The sequence below is a fragment of the Narcine bancroftii genome, chromosome 5 (genome assembly GCF_036971445.1).
Source record: "Narcine bancroftii isolate sNarBan1 chromosome 5, sNarBan1.hap1, whole genome shotgun sequence".
Lineage (NCBI taxonomy): Eukaryota > Metazoa > Chordata > Chondrichthyes > Torpediniformes > Narcinidae > Narcine > Narcine bancroftii.
In genome coordinates, this window is record NC_091473.1 from 224,842,404 (window position 1) to 224,861,518 (window position 19,115).

Sequence of the window (19,115 nt, forward strand, 5' to 3'; positions counted from 1 at the left end):
CTACACCAGCTGTAATTCCATCGTTCCCACTTCTTCACACCTCCCTCCCCCCACCCCCCGCCATCCACGACTTGATCCCTTTAGCCAAATGAGCCACATCCAAATTCCTTTGTGTACTGAATAAACTGGCCTCAACAGTGTTTAGTGGTGGTGAGTTGCACAAGCTCACAAATTTGGCGACTGACCATTTCTCTGCATGGATGTTGCCTGACCTATTAGGTCCTTCTAGCTTCTCCTTGCTAACTCTCACCCTTCATGTCTCCCTCCCAGATTTATGGCTGTCACCGAGCCATTATTGGTGGGGTGTTGGTGAACGTACTGTAACGTTTCACAGAGTTATTATTGGTGGGGTGTTGGTGAACATACTGTAACATTTCACCGAGCCATTATCAATGGGGTGTTGGTGAACGTACTGTAACATTTCACTGAGTCATTATTGATGGGGTGTTGGTGAACGTACTGTAATGTTTCACTGAGCCATTATCAGTGGGGTGGTGGTGAACGTACTGTAATGTTTCACTCAGTTATTATTGGTGGGGTGTTAATAGACATACCGTAACACGAGGCCATCATTATCGGTGAGGTGTTGATGGACGTAGTGTGATAGTGTGATGTTTGGCCCCAGCTGGTGGTATGGCAGTAACTGCGTGTGACCCTGGCGCCAGCCCACAGTAGACAATGGTACCTTCCTGGCACATGCACTAACCCTCCGCCCTCGCTGTCTTGACAGGTTTCTCCTCAGTGATCAACGGCTCTGCTCGGAGCCCCGCCAGCTGCCACAATTGCGTCCAACGACTGGAACGGGAGCGGGAGCCCCGGAGATGGGAGGGAGGACGGGGCGGAGGCATTGGAAAAATCGTTGGATAATGACGCTGAAGGAGTCTGGAGTCCTGACATTGAGCAGAGCTTCCAGGAGGCCCTAGCTATCTATCCACCTTGTGGTCGACGGAAGATTATCCTGTCTGATGAGGGCAAGATGTACGGTAGGTGGTTGCAACAACAGGGTCGCCCTTGTGTGTGTTAACTCCACATTAGTAGAGCACCAGCAATTTCTATTTTTTGCCCTAAACTTGAGCAAAACATGGTTTGAATTATTGCCCTCTTCTCCACAGAAGTTCCATTCCATGTAGGGTTCTCCAAAGTCTCCTGTGTTTGTTCGTGATTTGATTCAGCAATAATTATGCAAATTATTGAGGTTTGTTGGGAGTTCAGAGCAAATTCTGGATTGCATAGGTTGACAGTCACAGAACCATAGAACACTACTGCACAGAAACAGGCCATTCAATTCAGCCCATCTAGTTCATGCCAAGCCATTATTCTGGCTAGTCCCACTGACCTGCACCCAGGCCCAACATATCCCTCCTATCCAAATTTTTTAAAAATGCCAAACTTCAGCCCGCATTCACCACATCTGGCAGCTTGTTCCACACTCTCACTGCTGTCTGCGTGAAGAAGTTCACCCTAATGTTCCCTTTAAACATCTCGCCTTTCACCCTTAACCTGTGTCCTCTTGTTCTTGTCTCGCCCAACCTCAGTTTACTTTTACTCCATTTGTACCCCTCATAATTTTGTTAGGTTACCACCCATGTCTCCAGCCCTCCCTGCTCCGAAGCCTTGCTCTCAGCAAGGGTTTGTGCTGGTGATCAGGCTGCGTATGACATGATGCCCCACTTGCAGCCAGCATTCTGAAAGGTCAGCTGGCAACAGCATCAGGAGAAGTGGCTACTGGTGGGTGCTGTGTTTCCACTCTCTATCCAGGTGGGAAGACGCTGGAAGCCAGAATGAGCCACCTGCCCATCCCATCCTAAGGCTAAGGCCTCCTGGATGGCAGTATTAGCCCAGGTCAATAACTCATTCACCTCCTCTGCATCTCATGGTCATGGATCAGAGGTGGAGCTAGCATCTTTCAGAGCAGTCCCCTTAACTAATGGAACAGAGGCAGCTACTCCTCACACACGATGGATCTTAAAAACATGGACATTGAAGGCAACAAATGTTCTAAAAGGCCTGACAGCCAGGGTAATATCCCGAATGTGTGTATTGCCAATTTTAAGACCTGCCATTTTGGGGGAGAGGAACCAGTAGTGAGAATGTAGTGAGTGCTATGTGAAACTGCCCTTCACTACCAGGTAACATTCAGACTAAGTCGAGTGCCATACTCTCGCAGTTTGGTTTAGAACTTGTAAAGAATACCAGAAATGCTTTGGAAGTTCCTTCAATTAGTCTGATACTAATGTGAAGCATAATGGCTCTTTTGAGTATAATCCGGTTCATGAGGGGTCTGTATCAGCGGTGTGTAAGGTTGTTGTTCTGATCTTAAGACGGATTGGTTTGCATTTCAGTTGGAGCACCATGTTTTTAATTCTTTTTCAAATCTGATGATATTGATCAAGATATACAGGGACTCGAACTATTTCACTTCTAAGTATGTAAGAGCCCCTCTCTTTTCACATCACTGACTGTGCATCTTATCCTCTCAAGAACTCGCTTAGATTTTACTCCGAGATCATGTCACTGGATCAAAGTTTCGGTATATTGTGGAGAATTACCACCGCAACTTGCCAGTAATTGGTTAAGTGATGTCCCTGGTCAGGAAAGCCCCAGTGCCAGACTTAACGAGCAATTAAATTTAAGACCAGCTTCCAAAGGGGATTTCTGGTTGTGAAAATGGAGAAAATGCTTGGTTTCTTTTTGATATTGAAGGCAACAAATGTTCTAAAAGGCCTGATAGCCAGTGTAATATCCCGAATGTCTGTGTTGCCAATCTTAAGACCTGCCATTTTGGGGGAGAGGGACCAGTAGTGAGAATGTAGTGAGTGCTGTGTGAAACTGCCCTTCACTACCAGGTAACATTCAAACTAAGTCGAGTGCCACACTCGACTATTTGTTTTCAAGGCTTGAAAGTTTGACTGTAACTGGTTATATTGTTGATTCCTCTGTAAGTGTGGCCTGGAATAATAAACCATAAAGCCTTAATAGGTATAATGACAATGATAATTTATTTTTGTAATTAATATACTGATTAGTTATGGCTTGGCTTTGTGAACAAAGATCTAGGAAGAATCTACACAATAGCTTTTTTTAGGTGAAGTGCAGTGTGTGTAGTTCTGGCCTGCACAATAGCTTTTTTTAGGTGAAGTGAAGTGTGTGTAGTTCTGGCCTCACCCTCTACACCTGGGGTTTATCTGCCGTGGCCTAGCAAGCTGTCCTTGGGTCATAGGTGTTATGCTGGAGTGTCCTTCTCCGAGCTGGATGGCCTGATGAGCCTAACGAGCCCCATCTGCCTGTCTTTGAAATCAGAGTTTTTCTTCTGGCTGCCAGCCAAAGCTAACAAGCTCAGCCAACCTGTCCAGTTATTCTGCTGGACACTATTGCGCCAAGGCGTAGCAAACTCGGTGAAAACGGGGGACACACTATGAGAAGGTGTTGCTACGGATTACGGATACAGTAATATAGGAGAGGCCATTTTCAGTGACTTCCTGCCCGGCAAGTGGGACAGCGGCCGCGCGGCGATCACTACTCCCAGACAGGGTGAGCGGGACATCAGGCCCAGACCTCACCTGCCCCACTGAAGGGAATTGGTTACCAATGGCCTGCTGAGTTTCTCCAGCACTCTCATGCACTGCACTAGACCCCAGTATCTTCAGAGGTCTTGTTAACTCCCTGGTATTTGTCATGGGTAGCTGACCTCTGCAATATTCGTACTCCACCTGCTCTCTGCATCCTATGAATTTGAGCAGCATGTGGATTGTTTAAACCCACTACTTCTCGCCATATAATTTGGTGATGACGAGTTTATTGACATGTTGATGGAAGTAGCTGTCCATCAAAATTCTTGCTTGCTGCGGTTGAACAGGTACTTTGTGTCTAAAAAAAAAAGTACAAAATAAAGGAAAACAATGGCATTGGTGTAAAAATATAGAAGAGACAAGAAATTCAAAACTATATTCAGTTATTTTAGTGGAAAAAAAAGATTTTGCATTAATGCAGACAATCCTTTTGTAGTGTCAGGGTAGTTCCTGATTAGTGTAACAAGGGGAGGTTCAAGAGTCTGATAGCTGTTGGAAAGAAACTGTTCTTGAACCTAGAGATGTTGGCCTTCAGGTCTCTGCCCAAAGGTAGCAGTGAAAAGAAGTTGTGACCAGGGTGATGGAGCTCCTTTATGATGTTCTCAGGCTTTCTGAGTTTCTAATTATTGGAACTATCAAACCAGGCTGTGATGCGACTAGCCAGTCTACTTTCCACAGTACACCTGCAAAAGTTCGATAGGCTATTTGACAACAATGCCAAATCTCCTCAGACTCCTTGGAAAGTAGAGGCGCTGGTGAGGTTGCCTCAGTGAGCTGACTCCAGGAGTGGTCCTTTGACAGATTGACTCCTCAAAAGTTGAAGATTCCAACCCTCTCCAATTCCATCCCATCAATGCAGACAGATATGTGGTCCCTTGGCCGCTCTTGCATTGACTATTTGAAAGCTTCGTAGACACTTCTGAGCTATAATGTTGCTGAATTTGAGAGAGCCAATTAATTATGGTAGAGATCGTTGGGGGTGTAGCCAATGAGGGGGCGAATCACATTTCTCATTTGCTTAATTCATTGCTTCTTTCCTGATTTACCCTTTGTTCGCTGTGAGTCACTGCTCCTTTTGAAGGACAGAATAAAGTGGCACGGTTAGCGGGCAGGGGATGGCACAGTAGGTGTAGTACTTAGCATAATGCTGTTACAGCACTGACAACCGAGACCAGGGTTCGAATCCTGCGCTGTCTGTAAAGGGGTTTGTACGCTCTCACTGTGTCAGCCTGGGTTTCCTCCCACCATTCAAAACAAACGGGAGTTGTAGGTTAATTGGACAGCACAGGATCATGGGCTGAAAGGGCCTGTTACCATGCTGTATGCCTCAATGTAAAATTTGGAAGCCTCATTAAATCAGTTTAAAAAAAATACTGGAAATCTGAAATAAAAACAGAAAATGTTAGAAAGCACTCAGCAGGGAGGCTTCATCTGTGAGAAGGGAAGCCCAGGTAACATTCCTGGTCAAAGGTCCTTCTCCAGAACTCTTGCACCTTATTGTGTCTTAACTCCTTAGGTGCCCCGTGGGTGACTTTATGAAATGCAGGAAATTTGTGAACAACTGTTCCTTGGCTGCTGGATGAGAGAGCCATGGCGGTTGGTCCAGGTGTCCGAAAGCAGCCCAACATTCTTCAGGAGATGACTCAACAACAACATTTGCTCCAAACCACTGGAAACAACGCACGAAGCCTGAGTTGAATGCTTCAGGGGAAATGAAGCTGTAGCAGCGTACACTGTGATCTGGGCGGGGTTGGAATATTGCGTGTGCAGCAGGCCAAGGTTAGGCCACAGGAATGGGAGGGAGAGTGAATGCAAGAGTCAAAGAGGATGGTGGCAAACCCTTCAGCCCAACTTGTCCATGCTGTCCAAGTTGCCTCTCCGAGATGCTCCCATTTTTCTGCCTTTGGCCCATTATCTCTCCAAACCTCCCTTCTCCATTTATTCAAATTTATTTTAAAAGTGGTAATTGTACCAGTCTGCTACTTCCTTCAGCTGCTCCTTCCTAGAGACACACTACAAGGAGAAAAAGCCCTCCAGTCTTGGTAACACCCTTTCCAGTTGAATGGCATCCTTCCTACAGCAGGCTGGGTGGAACTACACGCAATGCTCCCAGCGTGGCCCGACCAGCATCTTGTACAGCTATGCAATACATAAATGGAGAAACTCAGCAGGTCACGCAGCATCCATTCAAGTAAAGGGCGAAGGAAATAATTCCTGGCAAAGGGCCCAGGCCTGAAACGTTGGTAACCTTTCACTTCCTTGGGATGCCGTGTGACCTGCTGAGTTTCTACAGCTCATTTGTGGATTGCTCACTACCCCATCAACTGCAGATTTTCTTGTTTAGCTGTGAAACGACATCGTTAACTCCTTTATGCAGTGCCCTGACTGACGAAGCCAAGCATATTATTCATTACCTGTCTACTGGTTTCAGGGAACCTTGCATCTGCACCCCTAGTCACCAGTCTCCACACACACTAAAATGCAACACCTCGTACTTGCCTGAATTAAAACCCACCTTCTGCTCCTTTGCCCACTTATCCAGTTGAATTGGATTCTGCATTTGGCTAAGTTTTGGAAAAAAAATTGCCACCTTTTCATGGTTGGAATTCAGGGTAGAATGCTTGTCTGCAACCTGTGCTGGGTTTAAATAAGTTTTTGAATCTAGTTTCTTCCTAATCATTTTTTTAAAAAGTGAAAGGAAGTTAAAGGACAAGAACTGTACATTCTGGAATCGAGCAGATGAGGAGAAGCTGGAGATTCTCAGCAGGCCAGGCAGTATCCATGGGGAGAGATGGTTGGCCAACATTTGGTTTTGGAATCCACAGAAGAGGCTGTCAGTCCATGTCTCGGAGAAGGCCCATTGCCAAGTCTCGATAGTGGGTCCTGACCCGAACCCACTTCTACCTAGGGATGTTGCTTGACTGCCTTCCGCTTCTGCTGCTTGGTTTATTTTCCGCGCAACAAACTACTGCTTCTTCAGGTGGGGCAGTGCCTCCTGTTAGTCTATGAAAGCTGGAATGAGAGTTTGGTCAGCCCTTGTTAGACCTGTTTTTATCTGTTGACAAAATACATTATTTAGAGATAAGTGGGAGTGAAGACAATAGAGACAACATCAGCAAGGAACTGATCATTGTTTGCAGGAATGGGAGTGGCTGAGAGTATTGCAATGAAGCTTTATCTCCCAGACTGATTCCGATCTCGCCCACATTCCCGGCACAGATTGCTTTTGCGTATAATTGGCCTGCTCTAAATAGCAATTTTTTATTCCAACTGAACCAGAGAGAACTGCATTGACACATTCTGTCAGCCAATCCTGTCCATGCCAACCAAGCTCCCTTGACCCTTTTCTCCCTCTAAACATTTCCTTTCCACGCACCTGTCTAAATAACTTCAAAACCGTACAATTGTCCCCACCGCTGTATCTTCCAACTGGCAGCTCGTTCCATAGACCCACCACCCTCTGTGTGAAGGAGGTACACAAGAAAATCTGCAGATGCCAGGACCTCGTGCAGTGCACAAATGCGCTGGAGAAAACCCTGCAGGCCACACATCGTCCAAGGGAAGTAAAAGGCTGTCAACACTTCAGGCCTGAGCACTTCCTTGGGGATGCCAAAAATTAGGTGGTCGCTTAGATTAAAAAAAAGAGGGGTGAGGAGGTGGGGAGGAGCATGGGCTAGCAGGTCAGAGGTATGGAAGTGGGCGCAGATGGGGGGGGAGAAGAGAAGCGGTGTCTTAAAAAAGAAGCCTCTATCCTCAAAGACCCCCACCACCCAGGCTATGCCCTCTTCACTCTGCTACCACTGGGAAAAGGGTACAGGAGCCTAAAGACGAGCACTCAGTGCCACAAGGACAGCTTCTTCCCCACTGCCATCAGATTCCTGAATAATCAATGAGGCATAGACACTGCCTGACTTTTTTCATGGACTGTTATCTTTTTTATATATAATAATGTTGTAAGATAGTTATAATATGAATGTTTGCCCTATGACGCTGCCACAAAACACCAAATTTCATGACTTGTTCATGACAATAAATTCTGATTCTGAGAAATAATAGGGGGAGAGGACAGAAGACTAAAATAGCTCTCTGATAGGAGGAGGGATGAGGGAAAGAAAGACTGGGGGGTGGCGGGAGTGGTTAAAGGAAATGGGAGAAGTTGATATTGATACCTTCTGGTTGGAGACGGCCAAGACCAAAATGCAGGTGGCTTCAGCGTGGACTTACAAGGCCATGGACAGACATGGCAAAGGAGTGTGGAATTGAAATATCAGGCCATGGGAGGTCCTTGCTAGTGGTCAATGAGGTGATCTCTTAGTCTACGTCCCATCTCCCTGATGTGGAGGAGGCTACATCGGGAGCACAGGATGAAGTCCTCTTTAGGCCCCTTTTGTAAATCTTTCCTCTCAGCTTAAATCTGTGGCCTCTGGAGTTTGATATCTTCCCCCCTCCTCCCCCCCCCACCCTGGATACCATGACTGTGCACCCTCCTGAGCCCCATGGTTATACAAACCATTTATAAAGTCTGCCCTTTGCATCCTAACTAATAAACTCTTTCCCAAACTCCGTGACCTCGCTCACACATTTCCCACTGCAGTTGGATCCGTGACTTACTTTCCTGCAGACCGCAGTTGGTGAAGATCGGTGATGGCACCTTCTCTGCCATTTTCCTCTGAGCTGGGGCTCCCCAAGGCTCTGTACTCAGACCCTCACTGTACTTACTCACTTTACACCGATGACCTTGGCGCCAAACACGGCTGCAGCTCTATCTATAAATTTGCGGGTGATAACATCAATGCAGGCAGGATCTCTAACAACAGTGAGTCAGATCGTAAATGGCCTAATGGCTTGATCCTATGACGACAACCTTCCCTTCAATGTCAGCAAGACTAAGAAGCTGGTTATAGAGAGGGGTGAAACTCTTTCAGTCCACATTAATGGCAGTGAACTGGATTTTGTGGATGGTTTTAAGTTCAAAGGAACAAACATCTGCAGTGACCTGTCCCACATGGACATGGTGGGCAAGAAGACACATCGGTGCCTCCATATCTTCAGGGGGGGGGGAGGGGCTGAGTAAATTTGGCATTCCACCTGCGTCCCTCAACTACTTGTACAGATATATCAGTTGCAAGTGTCCTGTCAAGATGCATCGCAGGACGGTATAGGAACCTCTCCTCCAAGGCCACAAGAAACTACAGAGGGTTGTGAATGCAGCTCAGGCCATCACCACAAACACCCCCCACCCCCAAATCTGTGCCTCCAGCTGCCTTTGAAAAGCAGCCAACAGGTCCAACGACTCATCCCACCTCCCTCCCTCTCTTCACAGTCGTCCTGTTGGGAAGGAGATTCACAAGTGTGAGATCAGACACTGCCAGATTCAATGGTAGTTCCTTTCCTGCTGTGTCAGAATCCTGAATGATCCTCACCGTGGTCAAGTTGTGTGGACTTTGCTCTGTATCGACTGGCCTCACTCTGCATTTCCGAATGGTGTCCTACTTACTATACTATGTATGGAATGTCTCACTGGACTGTATGCAAAACAAACGTTCTCGCTGCACCTTGGTACCCGTAACAATAAACCCAAACTTGATACTTGAACCACGCTCATTCCAGCCTACTTGTAATTCAAGCTCACCATGTCTGGTAACATTCAAGGTAATCCTTTTTTGTACTCTTTCCAGCTTAATGATATAATTCCTGTGGATGAGTGACCAGAATTGCATACAATACTCCAAGTTTAATCTCACCAACATCCAGCAAATTGGTCAGACAGAATTAGATTCTGAGCTGCCTGTGGGCATGTCAGGAGAGATAGCCTGAAATTCATCAAAGTAGAGCTTAAGGAGTATCCTCATGAGAGGGAAAAAAAACTTAGAGAGGCAGATAGAGGGAAGTCTGGGGCCTTGGCAACTTGAGCTGCAGAAAAATTATGGAGCAGTTCTGAATGCTGTGGAAAACTAGAATTCATTTTGAAGGATTGTATACCATTTGTTGCACATGAGGTGGTGTGAGGCCACAGCGAGAATTGGTAGGAAGGGTGAGTGGGACACCAAGGAGTTTCCCATTCACCACACATTCCCTCGCTCCATAACAACCAGTCTAGTTTAGACCCCCCTGGTGTCTGCAATTCAAGCAACCTGTGGCCTCAAGCAACCAGCAAAAAAAATGCAGAAAATAAATAGGTAAAAAATACCTAATTTTAAAATTGCCGTGCCTCACCGTTAGTTTGCCAATCCACACATCGCACTATCTCGAGCAGCTGGAAAATACACTGATTTGGCATCTACCAATCCCCATAGTGGCCGGATACCAGGGGTTTTACTGTAGTTTATCAGTTGACAATACAACTTCAACCCACGAGCTGAAGTTACAAACTGACTTATTAACTCCATAAGTTCGAACAAAGGAATTGCAAACTACAGCAACTTTTTCTAATTATGGCAGGATAATACCTTCAGCAAATGCTACGTGGAGGATAGTTTCAAATAAATTCCGTGCTTACATCAACCTGTCATTTACTGCAGTGTTGGCATCAAGATTGATTGACAGTGAAATCACCCAGTCATTTCCATTTGCCCAAAGTAGACAACAGGGCCTGGGATCACAGTAGTGGAGCCTATCCAGAATACAGAAATGGGAGAACAGTTGTGTCTTCGTTGTTAAATTGCCTGGCAGTGGCCCAGGCTGGATTTGACCCAGGGAGCTGGAGGCTTCTTGCTGTGTTTGAAACTTGTACTGTTTAAAGCCTGAGTACTTGTGGTGGAACAGCCATCGTTATTAATTTTTCATTGAATTGTTTATTGTCATGTGTTTTGAGATCCAGTGAAAAGCTTTGTTTTTTTTTGTGTGATATCCAGGCAAATCAACTTGTACTGCAGGCGATGTAATATATTTTTTTAAAAAGTGCAAGATATGGTGTTAAAATAAGTCAAAGTGTTCAAGGTATAGCGTCACAAAGGCAAACTACGGGGTAGAGAGAAAGCTGGAATTAAAACAGTGAAAGGACATCACCTTTTACCAGTGAGTGGTCTATTTAAGTGTCTGATAGCAGCAGGAAAGAAACTGTCATTGAATCTGGAAACTCATTCATCTTCTGTCTGTCATAAAAGGAAGGAGGGTGGAAAAGAGTGTACTGGGGTGGGTTGGGTTCTTTTTGATTTATGTATAAGTGTGTGTATATAAATATGTGTGTATGTATGTTTGTATATGTATATGTGTGTGTAGATATTGATAAATATGTGTGTGAATATATGTATGTATGTGCATGTGTGTGTGTATATAAATTACTCTAATTGTACCACTCACCACTGCACACTCCTTGTGCATCCATGCACAATCATACTAGATACACTGAGGGCTGCATTCTGCGTTTCCTGGGTGGGTGCTGCACACATACTGGCGGCCCATTTGGATTCAACAGCTGTTTTAATCAAATTCTACCATGTAGTACAATTCCCAAGCTGTGTCCTTTTTGTTAATCGAATAGAACTGCTGTATCCAGGTATTCACACAGTTGCCTTATTTTCCTTTCACTGAAGCAAAGCACAAGAAGAGATCACTATCTACGAACTCCAAACCTGTCTGGTCTGTGTGACTTTGCTTCTCAGGGGCCACCAGAGGAAAAAGCCCAGAGATTTCTGTCCCAGTACTGATTCCAGCATTGTACTGCACCTTGGAACACAATTACTGTGACATGGTTTCTGGCAGCAGAGCTTCCCACTAATAATACTTAACTATATGTGGCAGAGGTACTGCAGCAGGGGAGATGATGCACACACGTGATTCTTCAGTACATAAATGGCATACTATAAATAGTCAAGTGCGAAGACATGTGGACATGTCATTGGAATAGAGGATGGGATGAGAGTGAGACCATTTCCAGCAGAGGTTAGATCAGTGGAAATGTGAACAGCTTATTGCAGGGACACTGCTTAGGTTTAACATAGAACAGAACAGCTCAGGAACAGGCCTTCAGTCCCACGTGCCTACTGGCCTGTTGCTGCCAGGATTAAATAAGAACTCTGCTGCTTAGCACATGATCCATATTCCACGATCCCCTACACATCTCTTATCCCGAAGCCTCTTGAGTGCTTCTATCGTATCTATTTTCACGACTGCTTCTGGAGGCTGGCTCCAGACATTCACCGCTCTGTGTAAAAAGAAATTGTCCCACCCATCTCTTTTAATGTTTCCACCCCCCTCCCCTCCTTAAATGCACGTCTTCTAGTATTTAACATTTTCACTCCGGGTGAAAGATTCTGTTAAATTTCTACACAAGTAAATATGATCTCTGAGGTCCTACAGCTCTGAAGTTGCTAAAATAAACTCTCTATCCCACCCTCCTCCTTTGACTCTGCACCAATTTATTTATCTGCTAGAAGTTTTATTACAATAAAGTTGCTCTGTAAATGCACAGCTCTGGCCACTTCAATGAATGCCTCCCTTGAGAATGGTTTTGACCTGCAGATGATTTTAATGCACCATTTGTAAACTTGTCTCTGACCACCCCCCCTCACCCGGCTCGGCATTATGGACACTCCTTCAGGCTGGTTAAAGTCATTACTTTCTCCTTTGTCTCTCTTGCTTTTTTTTTTCAGTTCATACAAGGCTTTATTACTAAATCTAAAGCTGAATTCACACTACAATATGCAAGTCCTTCCCAATTATACTTATCAATGCCTGGACTGGTCCCAACTGCCGAAGTGAGGCAATGACTGCACACTTTAAGTAGGTTGTCGGGGCGCTGGTAGTAGCTTCTCCTTTGTCTCTCTTGCTGATGGGAGCGTGGAGGTAACCTCTAGGAGCTTGCCCCAGAGATCGTTCCTCCTTGGTAGCGTGCACTGAATCTAGGCAAGCACCAAGGCAACGGGATGCATCCTGGCAGATCCAGACCCACCCTCCGTTAGTGGCCACGCTCCTGTGGTTTTTTTTTGGTGGCTTTGCATTACTCCACCATGTCTCCCATGTGTTGAGGCCAGTTCAACAACGTCCAGAATTACTGCCTCAGTTGAATTCACTCACCTCGGGCTACACAGGGTCCAGGCATGGGTAGCAGTGTCCACCAAATGGCCACAGACCTCTGATTGCCACCAAAATAACAAACTGCGGTATTTTGAAGGGGGGGGGATATTATTGTGTTAAGACCCTGGGTCAGGACTGATCGTGGAGAAGAAAGAAGGTCAGTAAAATGAGAAGAGAGGGAAGGAGAAAAGGGTCCAATGGGTGAATCAAGGAGGGGAGTGAAGGATGGTGCTGGGAGAGACAGGGGTGGAGTTGGGAGGTAGGTGTTCAATGGAAGCAGGCAAGGAGCAAACAGTCTGATAGAGTCAGATGTAGGAAGGGAAGGGTAAGGGTGGTGACGGTTGCTGGCAGGTAGACCAGTGGAACACAGTGACAACCAATGCTGTAATAATGTGACACTTGAGGAAAGTGATAATGGGGACCAATGTGGGCCAGGTGGAATCAGAGTTAGGGAGGGGATCAGGGTGGGTACGCCCCGACTTACGACCGTAATTTGTTCCGAAGGATCGGTTATATCTCAGAATGGATGTATGTCGGAATTGCATACTTAACTTGTTAGTTGGCGTTCCAGGGTCCGCGGGCTGGTCGTGGCACCAACCGAACTCCAATACGCAAACCCACCGCGCATGCACCAACTGAAGACTTGCGCATGCGCACAGACATCAAGATGGCCGCACCCAGCCTATGGACCCTGGGACGCCGACTAACAAGGTAACGAGACACATTTTGGCTCTTAAGTGGCCGATATCCCTGTTATAATTTGTCAAACTGCATTAGTTTTTATATTTTTTAATGAATTTTTGGTTGCATGTCCAGATGGAGGCAAGTTGCATACATTGTAAGTCGGGGAGTACCTGTATGTGGGTGTTAAGGTGCGTGGAACTGTGCACTGGGGGAATAAAAATGGCAGATAGGTGGCTGGAAGATATTTATGGAAAAAGGGGGTAAAGAAAGTGGGACAGCGGAAGGAGAGAGAGAGAGAGAGAGCAGAGAGTATAGGAGCTGCAGTTTACCTGAAATTCCCGCCATTGGATTGTGGACCACCCAGGAAGGATGTGAGGTGAAGTGGCCTTTCACTCACCTGCCTTTTGTCTCCCATCTCTCCCTTCCCCCACTGCACCTGGCTTATCTCTCTATCATCCTTCACCCCTCCTCTTTCCACCCATCACCCACTGGCTCTAGTCCTGAGCCTCTAGCTTTGTCCTTTTCGTACTGACTATTTTTGCTCTCCCCTCTGTCTCTGTATCGCCTCTAAATCTCTGACCCCTTACCCTAAAATCGGTGTCCTCTATCATCCTGTTGTTGTAAGTACCAGCTCTATATTTAGCAGTGGAAGCCACTCTGACCGACACAGGCATCTGTTCTGTTTCAAATGTCGAGGTCCCTTCTGTATTTCCACACAAAAGCAGTCGGGCTAGGAGCCGGAGAGTTTAAGAATGAGAATCCTGGTTCTGGATACTGAAGTTTTCCTCAAGTATAATTTGAAGAGGTCGATATGGTCATGACTTTAGGTAGCTCTTCACATTAATATCCTTTCCTCTGAAAGGACATTGTGTGCATTGCTGCTTTTTTTTAAAACTTGCCATTTGGCTCTGGTGACTCTCCTGCCAGTTTGGAAGATATCACAAATTAACGCCCATGATATCAGTGTTTCTTTTTCTGGCATGAATAGCTGATCATCTTTGATTCACTCAGGTCAATTTGGTTAGTATTGCTTGCCAGAACACAAACGGAAGGTGTGCAGTTTTAGTTTAAAATTAATTTATTTGTCATATGAGTGAAAAGGGTTCAGACTGTGGCCTCAGTCATTTTGTATAATGCATGTATAATCAATATGAGCTGATAAGGCACCTTTAACCACTTTGTTGACCTTTAAGCACTTATGGTCCTATCATGTTTCACACGCATTCTGAAACCTGTCTTATTGTGCATTGCGTTCAACTTTCAAGTTCACGGTTATTTGTCACAAATTACCTGGTAGTGTGCAAAGGGTTCTTTTGCCAGCAGGCTGACGGGCTACCTCTAACATTGACGCAGCCGCGTAAAGAGCACCTTTTGTAGAGAATGGAGTTAGAATGAAAAGGAAAATCAATTGGCACCAAGTAAGGGTAGCGTGTTCGCACTGTGGTGGGGTTCATTCAGGAATCTGATGGCTGCGGGAAGAAATTGTCTGCTGTTGCATGCTTTCACCCTCTTGAGCTTCTCCCTGATGGGAGGAAAGAGATGAGAGAGGGCAGCTGGGATGTGATGGGTCCTTCAGTGCGAGATATCAGATACTATTTATTGTCATGTAATAGAACAGAAATGTAATATTACAAGGAATTGCCTTTGGACTGCCAAAGATTCACCATCAGCATTGTTACAGTCAGAGGAGCAAAAGGACGTACTCCCAGAGTCACTGAAGGTCCGTGGATTCACCTCCAGTACTCCCACAGCTTCTACAGCCACACAGACTCCTATTCAGTCCAACCCGAGCCCAGATCCCAACCTCCGTCACTATGAGGAAGCATTCAACGGCCAGGGCCTGCCGGGAGCCTGCCTTGGCCTCAGCATCCTCTCGAATTCCATTTACATGGCCTGGCTCTCATGAGCCTGTCTACCTGGTGTGAGTCTTTTGACCTCAAGTCGCCAGCAGCCCATTGCCTGTGTAGATTCCTTGCCTGGTGTGTCCTTCAGCCACAGAGCATCATACTGGTCCGCCACCATGGTCGCTGACCTTAGGATGGTCACGGAGGTGGGGTGGGATGTTTTTCCCATTACTGGTACCCTGTGGCAGACCGATGCTCCCCCAGAGTCTGCAACTCCTCGTGGCCTCTGTCATCTTGGGCCCGGACAGGATTTTATATGAAACACCATCGGATCCATTAACAGGTTGCCGTTGGCTACAGGATTGGGTGGAAGGACACTGCGAGGGAGCGCCAGGTCTTCACTCAACGCTCCCTCTGGGTCTGTACCAGTGATAGCGCTGCTGTTACAGCACCTCCGGCAACACCGCCAGTTTTTATTTTGGCTGCTTTTCCTTGACAGATTCCTCAGGAGATTTCAGATTTCTTGTCATGATGTCACGTACAACCCTGAGATTCTTTGTCCTGCAGACCAGGCAGAATCACCACTTATTGGTAGTGCAAAAATAAAGAAATGTCAACAAACTCTGCAATTCAGAGATCATAAAAAATTAAGGGCAAGTGTACAAGTCCTTAAATAAGTCCCTGATTGAGCTTGTTGTTGTGGAGGATAATAGTTTGACCTCTACCTCTTTCCTGATGGCAGCAGTGAGAACAGACTGTGTGCTGGGTGGTGCTTGCTGCTGCTCTTCGAAGGCAGCGTTCCCTGTAGATGTAATCGATGGTGGGGATGGTTTTGTCTGTGATGTCCTGAGCTGACCCACTACCTTTTGCAGGGCTTAACGTTCGTAAGTATTGGTGTCCCCATACCAGACCGTGATGCAGCTGGTCAGCACATTTTTCACCACACATCTGTAGAAGTTTGTCTCTGCCAACTCCTGAGGAAGTAGAGGCGCTGACGTGCTTTCTTCACAATACCATTAATGCGTTGGGTCCAGGAAAAATCTTCCGAGATAGTGACTCCCAAGAACTTAAATTTGCTCACCCTCTCCACCTCTGACCACTGGATCATGCATCTCCCGTTTTCCCTTCCTTAAATCAGCAAACAGCTCCTTGGTTTGGGTGACATTAAGTGCGAGGTATATGGAGTCTATAGAGGGGAAGGAATGCTCTGAGCTGCGTTAACTACTTTTTGTACCATCTCATGTTGAGCAGAAGCTACTCCCATAATTTGTTGTGATATATCCCGCAAGAATGCTTCTGTAGGTCATAGTAAAACTTTTTATCAAATGGCTATTTAAATATTGTAACAAAAGCCATTCAGATACATATTGCTTTGCACGTTGATTCAGTTTTTGACTTCGCAGTGTAAAAATTTTAATAGTTTTTGTTTTGTTATTGGTGCTATTTACGTCATCTCTCTCGAGACCAACAAAGAATTTTGGGCTCCATCATTTTTTATGCTAAAATCCCAAGAGAATGGGATGGGAATATTCATAATGTAGCCAGGTGAAATGATAACTTTGCACAAATCTTTGGATTTGTTTGATTCAGCTTGAACCACTTTGTCATTAATGTGCTGGTGTCTTTCTTTTAATCGTTGAATTGCCTTCACAAACTGGAGATCATTTTAAGGGGAATTTTGGGAATGATTCACAGGAAATTGCCAGTTGAGTAAATTAGGGTCTGCCTGGGAAACATTTACAGCTACAAACTAAAAGCTGTTTTTGCAAAGTCATCATAGCACAGAACTGTGCCTTCTGCCCTTGAACCATCAGCTTCTATTCGTATAATTCCCATTGTATTCCTCCCACAGTCTCATTACTTTGCCCCAGATTCCACCATTCGCCTACCTGCTTGGGGCAATATATAGTGACACTTAACAGTGATCAATTAACTGCAGTAAAACTCTATTATCTGGAATTCAAGCAATCGACAGCTGCAAGAAATCGACAAAAAAATTGCAGAAAATAAATAGGTAAAAAAAATTCTCTAAGTTTAAAATTGGCGCGTCTCACCTGTAGTTTGCCAATTATGCAACCACGCAATCTCAAGCTTCCAGAAAATACACTTATCTGGAATCTACCAATCCCCATAGGTGCCGGATACCAGGGGTTTTACTGTCTTAGTTAATAGTGATTAGTTAGTTATTAGTTTTTGAGTTTTGTGTGCCCGATGGAGATGGACCAGCCCCCCCACATCTCCATCGGGCACACAAAACTCAAAACGGTCAACCAATTTACCTATCTCGGCTGCACCATTTCATCAGATGCAAGGATCGACAACGAGATAGACAACAGACTCGCCAAGGCAAATAGTGCCTTTGGAAGACTACACAAAAGAGTCTGGAAAAACAACCAACTGAAAAACCTCACAAAGATAAGCGTATACAGAGCCGTTGTCATACCCACACTCCTGTTCGGCTCCGAATCATGGGTCCTCTACCGGCATCACCTACGGCTCCAAGAACGCTTCCACCAGCGTTGTCTCCGCTCCATCCTCAACATTCATTGGAGCGCCTTCATCCCTAACGTCGAAGTACTCGAGATGGCAGAGGCCGACAGCATTGAGTCCACGCTGCTGAAGATCCAGCTGCGCTGGGTGGGTCACGTCTCCAGAATGGAGGACCATCGCCTTCCCAAGATCGTGTTATATGGCGAGCTCTCCACTGGCCACCATGACAGAGGTGCACCAAAGAAGAGGTACAAGGACTGCCTAAAGAAATCTCTTGGTGCCTGCCACATTGACCACCGCCAGTGGGCTGATATCGCCTCAAACCGTGCATCTTGGGGCCTCACAGTTTGGCGGGCAGCAACCTCCTTTGAAGAAGACCGCAGAGCCCACCTCACTGACAAAAGGCAAAGGAGGAAAAACCCAACACCCAACCCCAACCCACCAATTTTCCCCTGCAACCGCTGCAACCGTGTCTGCCTGTCCCGCATCGGACTTGTCAGCCACCAACGAGCCTGCAGCTGACGTGGACATTTACCCCCTCCATAAATCTTCGTCCGCGAAGCCAAGCCAAAGAAGAAGTTATTAGTTAATTGTGATTAGTGAACTATCAATTTATAGTGAGTAAATCGACTACTACTACAGTGTCTTATTTACCTCCTAACCCTACCGGGATTTTGGGATGTGGGAGGAAAATGGAGCACATTGGGAAACACAGTCACAGAGAGAGCACCAGGTCACCGGAGCTGTGAGGTAGCAGATCTACTAGTTGTATTGCCCATCTTCAGTGTGATGGACCAAGGTGTCAGCTTTGACTAGGTTATAAGCAGTCTTGTCTCTGGCGTGTGAAGTTCAGTGCACTGAGTGCTAAATCTAGACTCCAGTGCAGTATCAAAGGAGTTTTGTGCTGTTGTAGAAGATTAAAAATCTGCAAATTCTGGGGTCTCGTGCAGTTTCTTTTGTTTGAGTTTGGGATTGGTGTGGAGAGAACGGAGGGCAGTACGCTCTGAGGGGTGTTTTTGTTTGGCAGTGCGGTTGGGATTGGTGCGGAGAGAATAAGGGGCAGTGGGTTCTGAGGGGGTAAATTTTTGTTTCATAGTGAGATTGAGATTGGTGCTCTCTGTTTGATTACGAGGTCGAAGATGTTACTTTTCTGAAGCAATGTTAAAACCCATCTTTGCTGATGTTATACAGAGACGTTCTGCTGAGAGAGCCTGGCTGTATCCCTTGAGGGCTCTCTGTCACTCCCTTGCATGAAGAATATGCCTCCTGTGGGTATTGATCTTCACCAGATTCTGCAAAGTGTCCCATCTCTCTGGAAGAATTCTCCCACACTCCTCACATCATCACAGTATTCGTCGGGCCATTGCTCCCCATGTCACGGGCAGGGTGTTGCTTGCATTGTCTCAAGAAGGATCAAGGGCTTAATACCAATGATTGAGAAGGTGAAACGTACATATGGAAAAATCTGTTCAGAGGCAATTTCAGATCAGGATTACACGAGGAAAATGTG

The 19,115-nt window shown here is 45.9% G+C and overlaps 1 protein-coding gene across 1 annotated transcript in view; it reads left to right on the top strand.

Moving 5' to 3' along the window:
• Window positions 1–745: 745 nt before the first annotated feature.
• Window positions 746–19,115, top strand: part of LOC138765539 (transcriptional enhancer factor TEF-5-like) — a gene marked incomplete at its 5' end in the record, with an annotated part of 196,427 nt that continues 178,057 nt past the window's right edge. Inside the window, one exon of the mRNA XM_069942570.1 lies at window positions 746–983. Within this exon, the coding sequence (XP_069798671.1) occupies window positions 746–983 (238 nt within the window). The remainder of the gene's footprint in view (window positions 984–19,115) is intronic.